This window comes from Chiloscyllium plagiosum, chromosome 33, assembly GCF_004010195.1.
Source record: "Chiloscyllium plagiosum isolate BGI_BamShark_2017 chromosome 33, ASM401019v2, whole genome shotgun sequence".
NCBI lineage: Eukaryota > Metazoa > Chordata > Chondrichthyes > Orectolobiformes > Hemiscylliidae > Chiloscyllium > Chiloscyllium plagiosum.
This window is the reverse complement of record NC_057742.1, coordinates 8,440,998-8,465,165: the sequence shown is the minus strand read 5'-3', so window position 1 is coordinate 8,465,165 and position 24,168 is coordinate 8,440,998. Positions and strand designations below refer to the sequence as shown.

Sequence of the window (24,168 nt, the reverse complement as noted above, 5' to 3'; positions counted from 1 at the left end):
AAGCAAGCACAAGGCTGAAATAAGCTGCACTACCGAAAAGTCAATTGAGCTTATAAAGCATCTATCTTGTTCTGTAATTTGACTGTGGACTGAAAATTGGAAAAGAACCAAGGATTGTGGAAGGGATTTCTGCACGTTATAAAGGCAAGCTGTCAGCACTTATTATAAGTACTGTTTACCCTGTTGTTTGCCAACCAGGGGGGGGGGAGATTTAATTGCAGGTGAACTGGCACCAGGGGTATCCATAAAATGAAGTTTGGCCAGCAGCAAGTAATGACTGGTCTGCAGAGTGATGACCAGGTCTTGATGACAAAGGCCTTCTGCCTGCCAACAATGATGTGATTGTTCAGCAACCGGAAGCCAGCCTTTGTGTGAACAAGATAGCAGGAGCCTTCGAATCTCTGGAAATGAAAGTGGTGTCTGCCTCTTCCAGTTTTAAAAAAAAAATTCCAAAGCCCGAAGGATGACTGTTAGTTTTTCCCTCACCAGTTGCTGTCAGCTGCAATTTTTAACCACTTCATTAAATACTTTATAAGTTGTGAATCAGTCGCTCTGTGCTTTCTACAAGCAAGTTGAAGTATCTGTGGATGAAGTTGATGAATCGCAATCCCTGACGGGCCATAGGATCCTCTCAGTGGCCTATGTGGACTGGAACTGTTAAACTGCTTCCCCAGTTTTTCCCTCCACACAATAACACTTTTTTTGTCTGCGCATATATATATATATATATATATATATGCGTGTGTGTGTGTGTGTGTGTGTAAAGGGGGAGTTTTAAAAGGCAGTTGTAGTTTTAATTAATAGTGTTGGTGGTTCATACTATTTACCTGTTCAAAGTATCTATGTAAGAAGTCAGACGACACCAGGTTATAGTCCAACGGGTTGTTTTTTGAAATCACAAGTTTTCGGAGCGTTGCCCCTTTGTCAGGTTACGTAACAACATTCTAAAAGCTTGTGATTTGAAACAATCCTGTTTATGATGACTTCTGACCTTGTCTACCCCAGTTTGACACGGGCACCTCCACATCATCGAATCTATATTTAATAAATAGTAATGATTGTCAAAGTACAGAAACTCGGTTCTTGCTTTCTGTCAACCTCTCTTTAAAAAGAAAAGAAAATTGGAGACTTCTGCCCAGCTTTTTATACAACCATCAACTTCTGTGCCACTCTAGGAATGGTGGGGCTTGATTTGCAGGCCATTATGCCAGGGAGATTTGGAAGTTACACAGCTCCTGTGTGAAGGCTCTGGAAGATAGCTGTGGATGAAAAGTTGGAGTTATGATTGTGAATGCGGGCTGGAATGCAGTTTTGGAGTCTGGGGGAGCGTAGGCTGAAAGAGAGTATGAACAACCAGAATGAGAGCGGTTGTTGAGGTAGTCTGTCAGAGCATCTCTTGAAAGAGAGTTTCAAGGCCAGATCAACAAAGGTAAAGAACTGTAATCCCTTGTGAAGTTTTTGTGAGATGTAGAGTTAGAGAAATCCATTGGACTGTTATTTGATGTACATAGTGCGGTGTGGGGTTGCAGTTGATTACCCACATTTTCTACATAATTCTGGATGCCAGACTGAAGTTGTCAAATATATTACAGTTCCAGCATTAAAAAAGTCAATTTCGTTATTTGTTTTAAATTGTTGAATCTTAATTCTTTATTTTCTTAGTCTCTGGATTTCAACTTTAGTCTACATTTTAATAAAACTAAAAGTTATCGAACCCTAATTAGATTGTAGCATAACTTGCAGATTTTGTCTGGGATTGTGACTTACGATTATCAGTCTGCTCTGATTTATAAAAGTTTATGGACAATCTTCTCAGTGCTGCTACCCTGTGTGAAGGAGGGGTTGCTGTGTTAAGTACTATGAGTGTCCAAGACAGGAGCAAAGAGAAACAATAAGTGAGGTGGCAGGAGAGACCAGAGTATGTAGTAAGTTGTAGGACTAAGCCCCATTGCCCAGATGATCCCAGCTTTGACTTAGAGTATGTGCAGGATTATCTATTCATAGTGATGGCACTTTAATATATCTGCCTGCTAACTGAACAATCTAGAAAGATCAGATATGGACAGATGAGTGAGAACAGCTGGATGCCATCCATGTTCAGTTGTCTCCTGGTATTTACTATGAGCTAGAAGTCCACTTGGATGCGATTCCAGATAGGGTTATGGCAATCATGAGTATGATTTAATAAGAAGTAGGGAGGAATGAGGGAGACAGTCAGTTCTTTTTGCTTTTCCAAACTGAGTTATGGAGGAGCATTTGATTGTGTTTCAAATATTCCAACACAAAGTCACAGCAATCTGCTGTAAACCCAAGAAATTGACGTTAGAAAGAATAGACTGAGCTGAAATGGTGTAATGTCTTATTTATATCTTTGTCACAACCTTTTGTGTATAAAAAGGGTTTCATATCTTTTGAAATGTTTACATTTTTACAATGATTAAATGTATTACTATAAGGCATTATGTTGACGTTACCAATGGAGAGTGAGTGGGTTATTACATAGTTTTTGAATGTTAATAACATCTACTGGAGGATGCTGATGATAGTCACTATAGATTGACTTTAAAATGTATCCTCCTTAGTTGCTGTTTTTATGTAAAATTCCAACAGCTTTTTTTCCAATAGTCTACTATTGTTAATGAACTTGCCTGATTCACGTCCCTCTTGGGGAACAGTTGGTGGATTGTGTTTGAGTTGGGTTGCAGTGTTCAGCTGGAAATCTTGTTGCAAGTTCATGGTGAGCCCAAAGGGTGTCAGAGACAGACGCATCACGAGTCCGAGGTGTTGGAAACGAGAAGAGGTATCATAACACGCCCCTTTCTTTCCTCCCCCTCCCCCCCCCACCCCCCACCCCCCACCACCCACCCAAACTGGAGGTGATTGCATTCTGATATCCACTGAAAGGACATGCACACCTCCACAGGATCGTTTTTAGAAATGAAACACAGTGCAGCTCAGAGCCAGAACCTGTCATAGGAATATCGTTTCACTGACTGTTTTCTGTGTTTGTTTTGTTACGTCTGTCTTATAGTCAATAATTCACCCAAGCAGATGTTGGAAGAATTTGATATCTTATCATGCATCATCTTATGCTCCCAAAGCAAGCATCAGATGAATCTTGCTGTCCAGCTCAATGACGTGACAGTGGTGGAAGTACCGCTCTGTGGTATCAGTTGCTGTTTGTGCAATAATTTAGGTTGATCTGTGCTCCTGCTGCTCTCGGAGTGAAAGATGAAAGTTCACAACTTCACCGATTTCATTCTTTTCCAGATGTAACAGCTCCCTGTTTCCTATTTTAAAATCATGTAGTAGCCACCTAAGCTATCCACTGCAAGGGAAGAACACAGATCTGTAACACCACAGCAAAATCACAGAAGGGCAAATGTCCAACTGCCCATTGGATTATGTTGTATGCTCCACTTACAATCAATTACAAATCAATATAATCTAATAACAAACTTTGGAGAGTTTAATCAAAATATTTCAAATATACCAATTCCCAAAATTATTAGTGGTCTAATCTCTTTAAATGAAGAGTAAGATCATGGAGTTTAGAAGAATAGGTGGCTGTGGGTGTCATAGAAACCTATAAAATTCGAACAGGAATGGACAGCACAAACACAGGAAGAAAGTTCCTGCTGACTGGGGATTCCAGAACCAGGGGCCACAGTCTATGGATATGGGATAGGCCACTTAGTGCTGAGATGAGGAGAAGTGTCTTTACTGAGTGGGGAGCTTGTTGAATTCTCTGCCACAAAGTGGTTGAGGCCAAGATATTAATGTTTTTAAGAAGGAGTTAGATCTAATTCTTAGGGCTAAAGGACAACACCCCCCCCCCCCCCCTTCCCTCCCTCCCTCCCTTCCCCCTCTCAATAGAGAGATTAATGGTGACACTTTGTGTGTGAAGTGATTCCTTGTCTTGCAAAAATGTGTGAGACTCAGCTTGGCTCTTCCAGGATACCTTTAACCAACTTGGCCCGATCTTCTTGCCGAGAGGTAAGGACACTGCCACTACATCATGAGACCCTCAATCCTTTTTATATAGTTTAATATCAACCTGTTTGGACAAATTTTGACACACCTCTGGAACAGGTAGAAGTTGACCCTGGGCCTCCTAGCTCAGAGATAGGGTACTACCATTGGACTACAAGAGCCCTACCCTGCCTGTGTATCCTTATTAATGAGAGCTCATGATCCAAAGTGCAGATACAATTCATTTACCTTTCAGCGAGTTAATTATAAAACTGGATTCATCTGGAAGATTCCGAATCATCTGGAAGACAGATTTATAAAATATTAGAACATCACTTTTCCTCTGCGTTCTGTTTAAGCCAAAAAATCTCTCGGTGTGTGCCCTGAAACTCCAGCTGTGCAGAAGCCTCTGGCCCTACTTGATTATGTGCTCAATAACTCACCTGATCCCCAACCAGGATATGGATCCCAGCTGCTCCCTGTCTGTAGATCTGAAGGATCTGGCTCGGTGAGATGCTGAAGAGAGCTGCCAACTTGTTGGTTAGTTCAGCTTTGGTTAGATCTTCCAAGTAGATTTCTTTGTAAACTAGGGAGGAAAATACTGAGGATGAGGCTTCTTATGAAGAGACCTGAGCCATTTATCTATGCAAATGAGACAGTCAGGGTAATGTATGTAAAGTAAAAACCCATTAATGCTTCAGAGAGGTCATTGCTGCAAATGGGAAACAGTTTACATCTTCAATGGACTTTCATGGTCACTGGACAGCAGGAGCTGATTAGCTTTGCATTGGAATTCCTTTATCCCAATTTGGGAACAATTCAGCCGTCAACTGAGAATCAATGCTGTAATTGTCCTGTGCTGTTTATAGTCAAGTGATCAATTGTATACCTTAGTAAAAATACAACTGTAAATTGTATAAGTACATAAAGAAACCACCTTTTGTTGAATAGTCATTCTTGAGCTGTATACCTGAACATAGACGAAAGCCGTTGCCTCGTTTGGACCCTAAACCATATTGAACGTCACTTGAAAAACTACAAGGTAAGGGGGATGCCTTCTCCTAGGTTAGTCAAATACCCAGGATATGAAATGTTAATTCCTGAAGCTTCCTGGGCAACCCTGGAGAGGGAGCATCCCTTGGGGAAGGGGATGAAGGCCCATGACCATCCCTCCTCTGACAGCTGACCAGTCTCGGTCACCCTGGCAGTGCTCCTGACCCTGATGTGGCTACTTACCACACATGGCAGCATTGGGGGAGTCCTGGCAATCTTCTTTCTCCTTTCCCTGTGTGGGCTCCTGACACATGTAAATGGTGAGGCGTGGCCGAATGGACCTGTGGACAGAGACGGTACCGTCAGGGGGATGCTTTCTAATCAGAGCTTCTGCTTATGGCATTTTAATACAAAAAAAGCCTCATCACATCTTCCTCCTCTTGTCGCCATGCTGTCAATGTTGTGCTTAAATTCCATTCCAGAGATCTGAATACAGAATCTAAGCTGCAGAGCAGCAGTGAGGGAGCACCACGCTGTCAGAGGGTGAGTGTGAAGGGACTGCTCCACTGTCGGAGGGTCAGGGCCGAGGGAGCGCCGTGCTGTGTTATTGGAGACATTAACCTGAGAACCATTTGTCTTCTCGGGTATAAGCAAAGGTTTCAATGGCACTGTTCAGAGAAGAGAACAGCACTTGTCTCCCAGGTGCCTGGTCAATGCTGATCCCTATATGAACAGATTATCTGGTTATGATGTTGCTGTTGTAGAAATTAGCTGTTTTTTTTTTTTGCTTTGCAATGGTGACCAAATTGCAATTGTTTTTCAGTGTCTGTAAAATGCTTTGGCATACCCAAGGTCATGAAAATGTTGAAATAAAGGCAAATCGATCTTTTCTTTTACTTGTCTTTCGAACTCTTTAACCTCTTAAAAGATCCTTCTCAAAATGTCCAAATATCTCCTTTTATACATCAAGATCTCAGTGTTAAAACTTGTCATCTAAGGTTCCTGTAAATTGCTCAGGGATGTTTTACCAAATTAGAAATGATATGAAAATGTTGCTGTCCCTTGCGGTGGGAGGGCAGTGTTCATTCACCACACGTGCCATTATACAAGCTCATTTCATCTGCAACAGGTCTCAATTCACCATAATTTGTTGCTATTCACTTCAACTCTATTTAAGATCAAAAAGAGAGTGTGGGGTAAGAAAAATACTGTTTGCCCCCCAATGTAATGACCAGGCTCAAGAGCAGACCAGATCTGGGGATAATGTGGAAAAATGGTATAGCTGTAGATCATAGAATCCCTAGAATTTGGAAGCAGTTCATTTTTCCCATCAAGGTGTTGGAGGTGATTTCCTCGAATTCCAGGAGCAGCAATTACTGTTTTATATGCTGTTGCATTGTTTTGGAACTTTGAGGGGAAAAAAAAGTCAAAACAACAGCAGTTTAAAAGGGAGAAGATCAGACAAAGGAAGCACATGGTGAGGTCAGTGCAGGAGAGAGAGAGAGAACCTGCACAGTTACCATCTTTGCTGTTTGTATTCGTGTATCGCTGAACATCGGAGTGCATCTGGGAAAATTAAACAGTGAAATTCACAACTAATCTTGGAGGAACTGTTGGGCAAAGTTCACAGCACAGAATCAGATAAGTTAATTGTTGTTTTAAGTCTGTCCAAGAGAGAGGCTGCAGTAGTGAGTATAGTGGATTCTTTCTTGAATATATGTTTTTGGAGATAACTCTTGATTAAACTTAAAATATAAGCCATAGCTATTAATTTAACCTGGGGCAGTGTTTTGTAGAGGAATAAGATGGTGTTATTTTCTGGGTCTGCAGATTGTGAAGGAGCAAAAATGGCCTTTGCAGTGATATGTACTTCTTGTCAGATGTGATAGTTTAAAGAGAGTTTAAGGGTTACTGCGGATTATATCTGCCATAAATGCTATTGGATGCAAATCTTATCAGATCGAGTGGATCAGTTGGAGAGACAAATAGAAGCGATGAGGAATTTGCAAAACCAACAGTATGTGATGGATGACCGTTATAGAAAGGAGGGAAAGTCTCAGATACAGTCACAGAGATGGGTTAACTCCAGGAAAGGTGAGAGAAGTCGGCACCGAGGGCAGGGGTCTTTTGTGGATATACCCATTTCAAACAGGTATGCTGTTTTGGAAAATGTAGGGGGTGATGGATTCTCAGAGGAACGTAGCACAAACAGCCAAGTTTCTGGTATTGAGACTGGCTCTAATGCAACGAGGGGTATGTCGGCTTCCAAGAGATCAATTGTGTTAGGGGGTTCTGTAGTCAGAGGTACAGACAGACGTTTCTGTGGCCAGCAGAGAAAAAGCAGAATGGTGTGTTGTTTCCCTGGTGCCAGGATCAAGGATGTCTCAGAGAGGGTGCAGAATGTTCTCACGGGGTGAGGGGCTAGCAAGGAGGTCATTGTCCACATTGGAACCAATGACATTGGAAGGAAAAAGGTTGAGACTCTTAAAATGAGATTACAGAGAGTTAGACAGAAACTTAAAAAGGAGGTCCTCAAGGGTAGTAATATCTGGATTACTCCCAGTGCTATGAGCTAGTGAGGGCAGGAATAGGAGGATAGAGCAGATGAATGCATGGCTGAGGAGCTGGTGTATGGGAGAAGGATTCCCATTTTTGGATCATTGGAATCTCTTTTGGGGTAGTAGCGACCTGTATAAGAAGGACGGATTGCACCTAAATTGGAAGGGGACTAATATTGGAAGGGGAAATTTGCTAGAACTGCTTGATAGGATTTAAACTAGTAAGGTGTGGGGTCTACAATACAATCCCAATAAGGTGATCGTCCCTTTCTTATTTCTCAGTTCCACCCAAATAACCTCCCTGGATGTATTTCTGGGAATACCCTCCCTCAGCACAGCTGTAATGCTATCCCTTATCAAAAATGACACCCCCCCTCCTCTCTTGCCTCCCTTTCTATCCTTCCTGTAGCATTTGTGTCCTGGAACATTAAGCTGCCAGTCCTGCCCATTCCTGAGCCATGTTTCTGTAATTGCTATGATATCCCAGTCCCATGTTCCTAACCATGTCCTGAGTTCATCTGCCTTCCCGTTTAGGCGCCTTGCATTGAAATAAATGCAATTTAATTTATTAGTCCTACCTTGTCCCTGCCTGCCCTGACTGTTTGACTCACTTCTGTTCTCAGCTGTACCCGTCTCAGATCTTTGGAGGAAGCTTGAGCACCCGGAGGCAATCCGTGCAGACACTGGGAGAATGTGCAAACTACACAGACTGTCGCCCGAGGCTGGGATTGAACCTGAATCCCTGGCGCTGTGAGGTGGCAGTGCTAACCACTGAGCTACCCTACCACTTTTTTCTTTGAAAGGCAAGATGCTCAGCCATGATCAGTTTGAACGTTGGAATTGGCTCAAGGAGAGAATGGCATAGTCCTACTCCTATTTCCTATGCCCCAAGAGCCATCTCCATCATTCAATGGGATCATGACTGGCACCTTCCTTAATTCCACTTCCCTGCACTATCCCTTGGTAATCCCAAAACTCTCCTCAGTCTCTCAACTTCCATTACACCTTTCTTCAAATTAGATTTGGACAACAAACATAGTGCAGCTCAAGAACAGCCCCTTCAGCCCACCCTGTCTGTCCTGACCATGCTGCCATTCTAAACTAATCCCATCTGCCTGGACATGGTCCATATCCCTCTGTTCCTTGTCTGTTCATGTAAATGGCTCTTTAAACGTTGCCTTTGTATTTGCTTCTACCAGCTCCTTCTGGCAGCAAATTTTAAGTGCTTTTAAAAGACAGAGATGCAGTGCTGCATTTGCAGCTTTATCTTTGTTTTAAATGGTTCAAAATCACTCGCATGCTAGAAAGGGAAACTGGTTTCTGTATTCCAGTCTGAACAATAGAGACCTCTATTTCATATCGTGGAAAGATAGCAGTAATGAAGTTCAATTGCCTCTAGAGGACACTCTTTACCTAAATACTGAACAGGTTTGTCATGACACTGGACCACAGACTGGACAAATACTTTAGTCAAAATGTTTGATGCGGGACATTTTTCTAGCGAATATCCAGGTGACCATGACTAAAGCCTGCCTTGACAATTTTTCTCCAGTATATAAATAAAAAGTCACAGACCTTAAACTTTTACTGTAAATCTTAATATAGTGAAACCAAGCAATAACAGCTGGTGATGTTATTGACAAAAAATTAACATCACATTTCTCTCCCCTTCTGTTTTAACACTAATATTAACTTCATAATTTTGTACTGGCTAATGTCATTTTTAAGACAGGGGAATACATTATCGGTAGGTTTTATGCATGGATTATGGATCCATTGACCAAGAGATTACATCTGCAGACCACAAAGATTTAAATAATGGAGCTTGATGTCACTGATCACTGGGAGTAATGACCCTTTTGATCCTCACTATCTTTTAATCATATTGAAGTTACAAAGCTAAAACAAGTTGTTCAGTCCAAATGGTCTAAATAAGTGTTTATACTCCTTGCCAGCTTCCTTCATCTAACCTAATTAACATAACTTTCCAAATCTTTTCACTCTCTAACATCTCCCTGACTGTTCAAACGTATCCATGCTCTCCACCTCAAAGAGGTTGAATTGATTAGGATTATATTCCCTGAAGTCAGAAGAATGAGGGAAGGATTCTCATAGAAACCTGTAAAAAAAAAAAAAAATCCACTTGGACAGGTTTGATGCAGGAAGGGTATTCCTGATTACAGATTAAAAAAAACTGCAGATGCTGGAATCCAAGGTGGACAAGCAGGAGAGTGGAAGAACACAGCAAGCCAGGCAGCATCAGGAGGTGGAGACGTCAACGTTTCAGGTATAACCTTTCTTCGGGACTGAACACCCGAAACATTGACTTCTCCACCTCCTGATGCTGCCTGGATGTTCCCATTGTCAGGGGAGTCCAGAACCAGGGCACAATGAACTATACAGCATGGAAATTGGTCCTTTCAGTCCAACTTGTCCATTCCACTTGGATTTCCCAAATCAACCTAATCCCATCTGCCTGTGTCTGGCCCATATCCCTGTAAACATAGAAATATAGGAAATAGCTGCAGAGGTAGGCTATTTGACCCTTCGATACTGCACCGCCATTCAATATGATCACAGCTGATCATGCCATTTCAGTTTTCCATTCCGGCTTTCTCTCCATACGCCTTGATCCCTTTAGCCATGTCTGGTTCCCTCTTGAATAAATGTAAATGAACTGACCCCAACAGCTTTCTGTGGGAGAAATTTCCACAGGTTCACAACTCAGTGAAGAAATTCTTCCTCATGTCAGTCCAGAATGGCTTACCCCTTATTATTAGATGGTGACCTCTAGTTCTGAACTTCCCCAACAACAGGAATATTCTTCCTGCATCTAGCCTGTCCAGTCATAGAGAACAGCACGGAAACAGACCCTTCGGTCCAACTCGTCCATGCTGACCAGATATCTTGACCTAATCTAGTCCCATTTTCCAGCACTTGGCCCATATCCCTCGAAACCCTTCCTATTCAGATACCCATCCAGATGTCTTTTAAATGCTGTAATTGTACCAGCCTCCACCACTTCCTCTGGCAGCTCATTCCATACACGCCCCACCCTCTGCTTGGAAAAAGTTGCCCCTTAGGTCTCTTTTAAATTCCCCCCCCCCCCCCCACCCTCTTAAATCCATGCCCTCTAATTCTGAACTACCCCACCCCAGGGGAAAGGCATTGTCTATTTACACTATCTATGCCCCTCATAATTTTGTAAACCTCTATAAGGTCACCCCTCAGCCTCTGACACTCCAGGGAGAACAGCTCCAGTCTATTCAGCCTCTCCCTGTAGCTCAAATCCTCCAACCCTGGCGACATTCTTGTAAGTCTTTCTGAACCCATTCAAATTTCACAACATGCTTCTGATAGGAAGGAGACCAGAATTGCATGCAATATTCCAACAGTGGCCTAACCAATGTCCTGTACAGCCGCAACATGACCTCCCAACTCCTGTACTCAATGCTCTGACCAATAAAGGAAAGCATACCAAACGCCTCCTTCACTATCTTATCTACCTACGACTACACTTTCAAGGAGCTATGAACCGGCACTCCAAGGTCTCTTTCTTTAGCAACACTCCCTAGGACCTTACCATTAAGTATATAAATCCTGCTAAGATTTGCTTTCCAAAAATGCAGCACCTCCCATTTATCTGAATTAAACTCCATCTGCCATTCCTCAGCCCATTGGCCCAGCTGATCAAGATCCTGTTGTAATCTGAGGTAACCTTCTTCACTGTCCACGACACCTCCAATTTTGGTGTCATCTGCAAACTTACTAACTATATCTCTTTAGTGAGTTGGACGATCAGCAATGATCATAATGAAAGGTGGAGCGGACTGAATGGCCTACTCCTGCTCTTATGTTAGATATCTATGTTTAATCCACAAATTAAAACATTTCCCTTCTCTGGGTGGAGAAGTCTCTCACGAATACCCTATTGCATTTTCTGGTTAATATCTCTGATTTATAAACCAGTTCTCAATCTCCTCCACAAGTGGACATATCTTCTCTGCATCTCCCCCTTTTAGAAACCTGAAGACTTCACTGAGTGCCTTAGGTGCTGTGTGGCCAGCTGTCAAAACAGAGCGGAGGAATCATTAATTTGTTCAGACATTGTGGCAGACGCTGACAGCTTTACCTCAATCGCAGTGTGTTAAAGAGTCTGATTCCGTCTGCTGGCCCGCAAATTTGAATGATGTCGTCGCGTGAGAGTTTAAGTAGATCGGCCCCTAAGGGTTGAACATGGAACAATTACAAAACAATCTGGTAACAGTTAAAGGGAGCCATATAAAATGATACCAACTTGGGGTGGGGTGAGTGGTGGGCAGGTAATTGAGCATTGAATAATGGATCAAAAGCAGGGAGAGGTCAATTTATCAAATAAATCAACTCACCAACCTTTCCCAGTCCACTGGGATAGGTTATTTTAAAGTAATCTCCTGAACAGAAATCAAGTTTAACTTGTCTCAGATACAAAAAAATGTTTCCAGTAAATCAAATCTCAAATATTCTTGTCCTTTCTAAATAAAGATGACACATGAATCCTCAGTCTTTCTTGTGCATTCTTCATTGACTAATCTATTGTAATTGGTCAATATTAGCCAGGTAGATGCTCCTTAAGACTAGGAGAAAATGAGGGCTTCAGATTCTGGAGATCAGAGTCGAAGAGTGTGTTGCTGGAAAAGCACAGCCAGTCAGGCAGCATCCTAGCAGCATGAGAGTCGACGTTACGGGCATAAGCCCTTCATCAGGAATGTGGAGGGGAGCAAAGGGGGCTGAGAGATAAATAGAAGGTTGGGGGTGGGGCTCAGGGCAAGGTAGCTGGAAAGGCGATAGGTAGATGCGGGTTGGGGGGATGATGGTGATAGGTCGGAGGGGAGGGTGGAGCTGATAGGTGGGAAGGAAGATGGACCAGGTGTAATCATCCTTTTTGTGGACATTGGTAGATGGTAAGAAACGTGCTTAGCAGCTTTACTCTGTATGTACCCAAACAGGACAATGTAGTTCAGAGATATCACACTTTGTCCATTTCGGATCAAACTCCAAATTGAATGCCATGCCCTTAGCTCTCTGGCCCCCAAGTTCTCGCCATAATGTATTCTTTCTTTATTGCTATTTTTATCTTGTTTCACAGACTTTGCCCTCTCTCCCAAGTTCTTCCTCCTTGTTGCTGAAAAAGAAAGACATTTTTTCTAAGCCTTTCATCTTTCCCACATTAGAACACTTCACAAGAATGCCAATGTAAAGGGAAAACAGTGTTTATACTGGAAGAGAGGAGAATGCTGTCCAAGTGAACTTGGATTGATTGGTAAAGGCATTACCATGGAGATGTAACCAGTTAATGATTGACAGTTAACAGCCAGGCTTCATTAAAACATTAAGCCAGGCAGGTTAAATCTGATTGATCAAGCCATTGCTCTGGGATATGAACTTGATTAGAGACAAACAAACTGCAGAAGCTAGAATCCAAGGTCAACAGACAGTCCTTCCAGGTGAGACACAGGTTCACCCACCTCTCTTCCAAACTAGTTTACTGGATCAAGTGCTCTCGATGTGGTCTTCTCCACATCAGGGAGAAGAAACATATATTTAGGGAATGGTTTGCCGAGCATCTCAGCTGGTCCCGCAGGAGCTGACCAGACCTCCTCGTCACCGCCCATTTTACTTCTCCTTCCCACTCCCTTTCCTACATGACTATTCTTGGCCTCTGCCATTGCCAGAATGAACCAAACTGCAAATTGGAGGTACAACACCTCGTCTTCTGCCTGTGCCGCCTTCAGCCTGGAGAACTCAATATTGAGTTCTCCAATTTCAAATAACATCCCTTCCCCCAACTCCCCTCCCAGCACCTCTTCCTCCCTGCCACCAACCGGATTCATACCTCCCATTGACCAAACAGGTCATACCCTCTGCCTGTCTTCACCTGTCCCCACTTCACCATCCTGACCCCGCCACCCCCTTTATCTGCAGCTCTCCCTGAAGAAGGGTTACACCCGTAATGTTGATTTCTCCACCTCCTGATGCTGCCTGGCTTGCTGTGTTCTTCCAGCTTCCCGATTATCAACCTGGGAGATGAATCTGCATATGGCTGTCACTTATGTTGTCAAGGTGAAAGAGTGGTATTCTTGCAAGGTGTCCTCATTAGCGCAAGATGAAAATCTTTGACAAAATGTGTCATTTTTTCAGCGATACTCAAGTTCCACATTACCAAATAATTATTTGTTCTTCCTTATATTTTATTCCATCTGTACAGTTCTTGTTCCCTGTGTTCTGATAATTTAGTGTACTCTAGTTATTGATGTCAATTCTCATCTGATGTATTACTAGAGGCTTCAACACTTCCCTCAGCCCAAATAGACCTTTGTGTTGTCTCCAAAATTCCTATAACTATTTTTTTTCAAAGAAAATGAAATGAAGTCCCACATTTCAGTCTTGAGTTGCTCGCTGCCATGTCCAGAAGATTAACATTGATTTGTGAATACTCCAGAGCTCCTGGAATGCTGGCAATTCTATCCCTATTTCACTTGCATTTGCTCTTATTTTTCAGCTTGTCCTCATTATCTCCCTTTCTCTCATTCTTTTCTGGCAGACTGTTATTAATACCACACTGCTGGCAAGCTGGAGTCTTCTGCCTGTGGGTTGTTGTAATTGTTCTGGGCTATATTGCTGTCACCGCAATTTTCTGACATGATCTGTGTTTTCTTTTGCCCTCACCTGTTGGTCGGTTCTGGGGTCAGAGGATGGTGCAGGTATTTTGTGGGTGTGAACAATTCCCAAAATTCCAAGCTGTCTTTTCCTTCCGAACCAGTATTTCAAGTTGTTGAAATGGATCAACCTGTCTCACGACTCGAACATGTTCAATCACTCTTCGGTGGTATTTCAAACCAGGAACGAACTAAACTGGACAGTGCCCCTCCCTGATCCTTGCCTTTGATGAGCATTCTGCTCATGTCGTTCTGTTGAGTATGTTTCTTTAGGAGTTTTGGTGTCCTGCACTTTTCTTGTCCCCTCCTTTTGAACGATCAAGAGGACTCTTATGTTAGAAATACCTCCACTCAGTGCCCAGGATTGTCCATGTTACTGATAAATCTTCTCGAAAACACAGTGTGCAGGTATCTAGCTAAAGAAGAACTGTCATGTTGAACGTTTAACTTATTTCTTTATTATTCTACTTTATAATTAAGATTTTGTATCTAGTCACCTTTATACACGTCACAATAAAATTTAGTTCTAATTCTAACATCTCACATATTCAGTAGACACAAAGTCCAGTCATCTTGCATTCCAGTAATGTGGTCTCCTGGATGCCACTTAGATTTCAATCCTTCAGAGTTTTTCCTGTATTGAAAGACCAACAACAATCTGTCCTTCCCTCCGTTCAAGAAGTCCACTCTTACAGCTCCTTCACCATCACTACCTTCCCTGATTCCGGGTAGAATTCCACACTTACTCCATTTCTATGGCTGCTTTTAAGACAATTGCTTTCCACTATTGTACCAGAGAGTTATTTTCATCCTAATTATTAACACAACGCAGGTCTCTCAAACTGTTTCTATCTGGGAAGCCGAGAGAAGAAAGAGATTATTGACAAATAGCTAATCAGACACCCTGGACAAGTCATAGAGTTATACAGCATGGAGATAGACCCCTCAGTCCAACTCAGCCTCACGGACCAGATATCCTAATCTAATCTAGTCCCATTTGCCAGCATTCGGCCCATATCCCTCTAAACCCTTCCTATTCATGCACCCAGATGCTTTTTAAATGCTGTAATTATATCAGCCTCCACCATTTCCTCTGGTAGCTCATTCCATACACGCACCACCCTCTGTGGGAAAAGTCGCCCTTTCTCCTCTCATCCTAAACCTATGCCCTCTTGATTTGAACTCCACTACCCTGGGGAAAAGACCTTGATATTCACCCTATCTATGGTTCTCCTGATTTTATAAACCTCTATTAGCATACTTGTCTTCATTGGTCAGAAAACTGAGTATCGGAGTTGGGAGGTCATGTTGTGGCTGTACAGGACATTGGTGAGGCCACTTTTGGAATACTGCATTCAATTCTGGTCACCCTGCTGTAGAAAAGATGCTGTTAAACTTTAAAGAGTGCAGAAAAGATTTACAAGGATGTTGCCAGGATTGGAGGGTTTGAGCTCTCGGGAGAGGCTGTTAACCCTTTTTTTCCCTGGAACGTCAGAGGCTGAGGGGTAACCTTATAGAGATTTATAAGTACACTCGCTCATGTTCTGATACAGCCAATAACATCCTGTCATTTAGTTGAATAACTTTCTTTAACCGACTGGTGTCTTGCAGGCTCCTTGTGTTGCGATTTCCATTAATCCATCAGATTGACACATGCCCTTTGATGTCTCGTCTCAATCCCCTCACCATCACACCCTTCCAGTCTCCGTTCATTTGACCCGTCGTCTTTGTCAGAACCTCTGATGCACTTCGGTAATTTTCCCTCTTTCTCGTTTTTGCCTTCCTGTTTCCTGCCTCTCATTTCAAATTTCCACACCTGACATCCTCTTGCTGTTTTCACCTCCCAGTTCCCATTCTCTCCTCCTCTCTCATTCCCTTTTGTCAGGCGGATGTTGTTACTGCATTGCAGGTTAGTGGATACGTTGGCTGATTTGTAGTGGGTTGCTCCACCGACAGAGAGTGACAACTTGACATGCCTTGTCTTTGCTGCCTTCAGCAATGTACCGTAAGATTTGCACAGAGCCATTGGCCTTCACTAAAGTGTATCTTATAGTTACCCCTCCTGTCAATTAAATCTTAGCTGGAAGCAAGAATAAAATAAACAGTAACTCACTGAGATGTTTGCAGGACTCTAACTCTGTCATTTTATTAACATATCTCAGCTAAGTGCTCCAACTTTCTATGCTGCCTGTACAATAACAAAATTCAACACTGGAAGGAAGCAGAGTATAGACACATCAAGTCACAGAGTTGTTCAGCGCAGAAACAAACACTTGGCTCCAACTCATACATACTGACCAAATATCCTAAACCAACCTAGTCCCATTTGCCAGGATTTGGCCCATATTGGTCGAGACCCTTCCTATTCATGTACCCATCCAGATGTCTTTAATGTTGTAATGTACATTGCTAAGGACAGGAGTGTACTCTTAAGCTTCATTATCCACCTTGTGGAAATGTTAAAATCCTGAACGATTCATTCAGACGTACAAGTTTGTAAAACTGATGAAGCTGGTCATCTGAGTGTGTCGCACATTTTGATGGGCAGCCCATCATTACTTAAGCGCTCCTTTCCCACCCCCAACACCATGCCCCAAAGCCCATGACCCCAGGCCTCCTCATACTCACCCGCTGCAGATTATAATCTACTGCAGCAGGTAAAAAGCATCAAAATAAACCTCAAAGGCAAATCAGGCTCTGGAAAATAAACCCTACACGTGATCAAAAGCAGCTCAGAGGTTTCTCTTTTATATACATATATACACACACACACACTGTTGGCTTTAAATCTATACATTGTTATAGTCATGACTGTGTGGCCAAATTTCACCCCCAACTCCATTTACAAGTTTGCTGACAACACCACCCATTGTAGGTTGGATCTCAAACAACATCAAGACATGTCATGTTGCGGCTGCACAGGACATTGGTTAGGCCACTGTTGGAATATTGCGTGCAATTCTGGTCTCCTTCCTATCAGAAAGATGTTGTGAAACTTGAAAGGGTTCAGAAAAGATTTACAAGGATGTTGCCAGGGTTGGAGGATCTGAGCTACAGGGAGAGGCTGAAGAGGCTGGGGCTGTTTTCCCTGGAGTGGCGGAGGCTGAGGGGTGACCTTATAGACGTTTACAAAATTATGAGGGGCAAGGATAGGATAAAAAGACAAAGTCTTTTCCCTGGGTTCGGGGAGTCCAGAAATAGAGGGCATAGGTTTAGGGTGAAAGGGGAAAGATATAAAAGAGACCTAAGGGGCAACTGTTTCACACAGAGGGTCGTACATGCATGGAATAAGCTGCCACAGGAAGTGGTGGAGGCTGGTACAATTGCAACATTTAAGAGGCATTTGGATAGGTACATGAATAGGAAGGGTTTGGAGAGATATGGGCCAGGTGCTGGCAGGTGGGACTAGATTGGGTTGGGATATCTGGTCGGCATGGACAGGTTGGACCGAAGGGTCTGTTTCCATGCTGTACATCTCTATGACTCTATAACTCTAATACAGGAAAGAGATTGAGTGCTGAGAGGCATGTTGTAAAGGTTACAATCTCCCCCCTCAACGTCAGCAATATGAAGGAGCTGGTCATTGACTTCAGGAAGTGCAGGGTACACCGTTGTCCATATCAATGATGCTGAGGTACAAACGGTCGAAAGCGTCAAGTTGATGGAAGTAACGATCACCAACAATCTGTCCTGGTCCACCCATGTCAATGTTATCATCAAGAAAGCACAAAAATGACTCTACTTCCTCAGGAAATTCAGCATTTTCCATTTGAACCCTGACCATTTTTTATAGATGTACATAGAAAGCATCCTAACCGGATGCACCACAGCTTGGTGTGGCAACTGCTCTGCTCAAGACCACAATAAATTACAGAGAGCTGTGAACACAACCCAGTCCATTGCACACAACCAGCCTTCTGTCTATTAACTCCATTTGTACTTCCCACTGCCTCAGGAAAGCATCCAACATCATCAAAGACCCCTCCCACCGCAGTTATACTCTCTTCCACCCTCTTCCATTGGGCAGAAGATACAAACGTTTGAAAGCACATACCAGCAGTTTCAAGAACAGCTTCTTCACTGCTGTTATCGTACTCATGAACAGACCTCTCAAATGTTATTGTTGGTCTGTCTCTCTGCACCTTGTCTGTGGCTGTAACACTGTATTCTGTAACACTGCTACCCTGATGCAGTTTGTAAGGTACAATCTGCCTGTATAGCATGGAAAACAACATTTTGCAATGTATCTCGTTACAAGTGACAACAATAAATCAATCAAATTATGTCGTCTGCCTGGCAGTCAGCATACAGAATGAATAGAATGGGCTTCTAATTTTAAAATAAAGGATTTTTACCCCAACTTTTAGAACTAAATGAAGGCTCCATCATGTGTGATACAACCCATGGTTAAACTCAATGATGAAGAAGTGGAGATCATTCCTAAAGATAAGTGATAAGTGATGCTCAACCCGGGCTGTTTTGGCACATTATAGGAAGATCTGAGGAGTGAGGCTTTCTTTTATGTTCACGCAGCACATGGGTGTCACTGGCAGGGCCCCTGATGAAGGAGGTGGTGAACATCCTCTTTGAATCACTGCAGTCCACTTGCTGTAGGTAAACCCACAATGCTGTTAGGGAAGGAGTTCTGGGATTTTCATCCAGGGACACTGAAGGAATGAGGATATATTTTCAAGTCAGGATGGAGAGTGGTTTGGAGGTGGTGGTGTTCCCATGTATCTGCTACCCTTTTACCTTCTAGATGGTCGTGGTACACACTGTGTATGGAGGGACAGAATGTTTGTGGATGTGGTACCAACCAAACAGGCTGCTGTATCCTGGATGGTGTCAAGCTTCTTGAGTGTTGTTGGAGCTGCATTATCCAGGCAAGTGGGGAATATTCTATCATCCTCCTGACTTACGCCTTGTAGATGGTGGACAGACAGACAATATCAGACAGATGGTGGGGAGTAGGGAAATAAACTACTCACTGTCTTTAGCATTTCATGAAATTTCTGGACAAAGAGGACTGTCTAGTCAAAGCCCTGAAGTAAGTATAAGTCCACGACACTTAGATATTATATATAGACATACTTCTGGTACTTATAGAAGAGAATTCCTCCCTGACAAAGGTAACTATGAGCTAAGGTATAGATGACCTAAAGTCTTGTGGAAAAACTATTGCAAATCAACTGATTGGAAAAAATTTCCAATAGACAGCAGACAAGGCAAAAACTGACTGCTAAAAGAATCTGGTGAAGTTGAAATTGTGTAACTCAGAGACAATACTGCAATCTGATACAGAGGGTCAACTGCAAACTATTCATTTTTTGAATAGTCATTTGAACTCTTTGTTGTAATCATTGCATTTTAACAACTGCTAGGAAGTGATTCCCCAACATAATAAAGTTATTGCAGACACTTCTCAATTTATTGATGCATTGCAGCCACCATTGATGGCAATAAAGCTCTCAAACTAATGATCCTCTCCAGGGTATTCCTCATTTTCTTGCCTAATCTCAATCATTGCCATAGACTGTCCATCTTTCTTTGTCACTATATCCATTCTCTTTGGGCCATCAGTGAACAGGACTCTTACCTGAGAAATTTGCAAAGAGTTTACAAAAAGGTGTGAATCGATGTAAATGAAGCCACTGTTGCGTTTCCTGAATTGTTAACGTTGGTGACAGATGCTGCAAGACAGAGAGAAATCTCACTGACAAATCAAGATTACTTCATATTTGCAGCTGCTGTAAAATTACCACAGCTTGCTTCAGTTAACAGGAATTTTGATCATATACACACTCTCCACTTTGTTAATGATGTTGATGCTAAAGTTATCCAGCGATACTCTTTGTAATGACTAGGAATGACATTAGCCAGGTGGAGCCCTGGTTGCAGTTGTTAACCTGGTCCAATCAGAGAGCTCTGGCTGACAGATACAAACAGGAGTGTGGGGGTCGTTAGGGCCGATTGCCTGCCCCTCTTCCCCGGTTACGTTAGAGCCCGGATGTCCTTGGAGAAGGAGCACGCGGTGTCCACCAACACCCTGGAGTTGTTCAGGGAGAGGGGGGTGCCGCAGGGAGTGGAGTGCATTATTTCTCCCTCCCCTTCACTGTTTTGATCACACATCACTGCCCTCTGATGTGAAGGGCAGTGTTTGTCACTGGCCACCCGGGTGTTTTCCTATCTTCCTGGTGAGGGAATTTGAATAAAGATTCGTGCACTTTCTGTCTTTCACTGTGTCTCACACATATACACACACACACCATGGGAGCTGGGGAAAAAAATAAGCACTACAAAAAAAAACAAACAGGAGTGTGGGGGTCGTTAGGGCCGACTGCCTGCCCCTCTTCCCCGGTTACGTTAGGGCCCGGGTGTCCTTGGAGCACGCGGTGTCCACCAACACCCTGGAGTTGTTCAGGGAGAGGTGGGCGCCAAAGGGAGTGGAGTGCATTATTTCCCCCTCCAACTCTATTTTGATTTAATCCCTACCCTCCCCTTCACTGTTTTGATCACAGGGCATTGCCCTTTGATGTGAAGGGCACTGCTTGTCACTGGCCACCTGGGTGTTTTCCTATCTTCCTGGTGGTGGAAATTGAATAAAGATTCGTACACCTTGTGTCTCTCACTGTGTCTCACACCTGCACACACAACATGGGTGCTGGGGAAAAAAATAAGCACTACTGCAGTTAGGCGGTAGTGTGGGGGGAAATAAAAAAAAACAAATAAACAGGAGTGTTAGGGGTTCCGTTCACTCTGAGAGCTGGCTCTGAGGGAGCTGCATCAGTGTCTTGGACTGTCCATGTTTCAATACAGGGTGACTTGGTAAAGGGATACCAGAAAAAAAAGAAGAGAAAAAAAATAAACAGGAGTGTCAGGGATACTGCTCACTCTGCGCTAGCTGGGTCAGTGTCATGAACTGTGCACTATGTGTAAATACAGAGGTGACATGGTGACGGGATACCGCCTTCATGGAGTTATTTCACTCTTGGAACTATTTCAGGGGTTTACTCCCTGAAGGCATCCCCTGAATTACACACAATTCAACCATTCCTTTCTGGTCCCACCACAGTTCAGTATCTGAATTCACTTCTGTGCATTGGAGATTAGGGGTCACAATGTAACCATGTTTGTGAACTCAATATTTTGGTAATCTGAAGATAGATAAATGAGCAAGTAAGCTGCCAGATGGATGTTTAAAGTGGAGTTGCTTCATTATTAATTTTTAAATATGGGAACATATAGTTGCCTACAAGATCCATGTTAAAAATCACACAACGCCAGGTTATCGTCCAACAGCTTTGTTTGGAAGCACTAGCTTTCGGAGCACTGCTCCTTCATCAGGTGGCTGTGGAGCAGGATCATACAACATAGAATTTATAGGAACAGGATTGCTATGTCATGGAATTTTATAATTTAAGAAATTTAGCTTGAGTTTTTCATCTTTTAGAATGATCATGTTAGTTTTGGTTCCTTCATATGTAAGTCTCAGAATTTTTTTAAAGTTACATTCTCAAGATAGCTTTTAACAATAGGTGCCATCTCAGCTCAGATAATGCATTGATGGTATGAAGTCCCAATGTTAGGTCAGACTGATTCTATTTCTAAAGTGTGATTTACAGAATTTTACATGGATTTATGCAGTTTTTGAGCAAAATAAAATGCAAGTACAAATTCACCCCACAAACTTATATGTGTGTGTGTGCCAGAGAGACTGAGTGAGTGTGTGCAGGTAGGTGTGTGCATGGGGGTTGAAACTGTGTTGCTGGAAAAGCGCAGCAGGTCAGGCAGCATCCAAGGAACAGGAGAATCAACGTTTCGGGCATAAGCCCTTCTTCAGGAATGCCTGAAACATCGATTCTCCTGTTCCTTGGATGCTGCCTGACCTGCTGCGCTTTTCCAGCCACACATTTTCAGCTCTGATCTCCAGCATCTGCAATCTTCACTTTCTCCTGTGTGTGGGGGTGTATGTGTGAGCGTATGAGAGAGAGCTTGTGTATGAGAGAGGGTCTGCGTGAGTGTGTGTGTGTTTGTCTGTGTGTGTGTGTCTGTGTGTGTGTCTGTGTGTGTGTGTGTGCGTCTGTGTGTGTGTGTGGTCACCTGTATGGTGACATGAATCCAAGGTCCCGGTTGAGGCCATCCCCATGACTATTGAACTTGGCTATCAGCCTCTGCTCAGCCACTCTGCGTTGTTGCCTATCCCAAAGTCTGCCTTGGAGATAGTCACCTGAAGGTCTGACGCACACAAGCACACGTGCGTGTATAAAAACACACACACACACACACTGACCCTCTCTCATATAGTTTTAGGTGCATTAGTCAGAGGGTATTGGCTATGGGTGGGTTACTCTTCAGAGGGTGGTGAGCTTAAAAAAATACACAAGCTCTCTCTTATATACTCACACATACACACGCTCCCTCTCACAGACCTATGCCCTATTACACTCACACACAGACACACTCTCTCTCACAGACACTCACACCCCAACACACACACCTACACGCACACACTCACTCGGTCTCTCCTACACACACACACACAAGTATATGGGGTGAATTTGTACTTGCAGAATTACATTTTATTTTGCTCAAAAACTGCATAAATCCATGTAAGATTCTGTAAATCACACTTTAGAAATAGAATCAGTCTGACCTAACATTGGGACTTCATACCAGCAATGCATTATCTGAGCTGAGATGGCACCTATTGTTAAAAGCTATCTTGAGAATGTAACTTTTAAAAAGTTCTGGGATTTACATATGAAGAAACCAAAATTAAAATTATCATTCTAAAAGATGAAAAACTCAAGCTAAATTTGTTTCATCTTTTAGAATGTGTAGATATAGTAAAGTCATTTGAGGGAGTGGTGCACATCTGAGCAAGTGAACAAAATTCCAAGATTGCACCTATCATCCATTGGTAATTCCACGTGTTAAAAATAGTGTCAAATTAAAGAAAAAGGCTATTATTGTACTAAGACAAGTGGCAGGTCAGAAAATTGGACAGAATACAAGAAACAACAAAAAATGACCAAAAAATAAGGTGGGACAAATTAGAGTATGAGAGAAAGCTAGCCAGAAATATAAAAACAGATAGTAAGAGTTTCTGTAAATAATTAAAGAACAAAACACTTAATAAAGTGAGAACTAGTGCTGTAGAAAGCCAGAATGAAGAATTAATAATGGAAAATAAGGAAATTGCAGATGAATCAAATAAGTATTTCGCATTAGTCTACAATATAGAGGATACAAGTAACATCCCAGAGGCAGCAATAAATGAGGAAATGTAAACGAGGGAGGAACTCAGGAAAATCACAATCACTAGAGAATTGGTACTGTGTAGGAGCTGTGCACTGACAAGTGTCCAGGTCCTGAAGGATTTCATCCTCGGATCTTAAAAGAAGTACCAAGTGAGATAGTTGATGCATTGGTCTGAAGTTTCAAACACTGCCTTGACTTGGAGACAGTCCCAGTAGGTTGGAAGATGGTGAACTTTAGCTTTATTCAAAAAGGAGGGCAGAAAGCAGTAAACTACAGGCTTCGCATCTTGTCACAGAGAAAGCAGTAAACTACAGGCTTCGCATCTTGTCACAGAGAAAATATTAGAAGTTTTTTATTAAATAAATTGTAGCACGATATTTCGAGAAGTTCAAAGTAATCGGTCAATGTCAGTGTGGTTTTGTGAAAGATCACAATTTGTCTATTCACTGGAGTTCTTGTAGGATGTAGCGGGTGCTGTCAGTAAGGGAGATCTAGTACATGCATTGTGCTTAGATTTCCAGAAAGCATTTGATCAGGTGTCAAATCAAAGATTATTGCAGGCCACCGGGCATGGGCAAACCTGTCAACATCATCATCATCATAAAAATTGATACCTAAGAGACAAAATATACCGCCTTGGACATTGTTTTTTCCTAATGCCACCCGAGGATGAGTCATTTAGATTT

General features: G+C 42.6%; 1 protein-coding gene across 2 annotated transcripts in view; it reads right to left on the bottom strand.

Annotated features, from left to right (window-relative positions):
* Nucleotides 1-963: 963 nt before the first annotated feature.
* LOC122539798 (transcription factor CP2-like) overlaps nucleotides 964-24,168 on the bottom strand; it is a 43,289-nt gene continuing 20,084 nt past the window's right edge. For both annotated transcript variants that reach the window (XM_043674859.1, XM_043674860.1), the window contains 6 exons: nucleotides 19,818-19,911; nucleotides 11,656-11,746; nucleotides 5,209-5,306; nucleotides 4,416-4,558; nucleotides 4,222-4,273; nucleotides 964-3,328 (listed from right to left, as the gene is read on the bottom strand). In XM_043674859.1, the coding sequence (XP_043530794.1) occupies nucleotides 3,291-3,328; nucleotides 4,222-4,273; nucleotides 4,416-4,558; nucleotides 5,209-5,306; nucleotides 11,656-11,746; nucleotides 19,818-19,911 (516 nt within the window). In that variant the 3' untranslated portion in view covers nucleotides 964-3,290. The remainder of the gene's footprint in view (nucleotides 3,329-4,221; nucleotides 4,274-4,415; nucleotides 4,559-5,208; nucleotides 5,307-11,655; nucleotides 11,747-19,817; nucleotides 19,912-24,168) is intronic.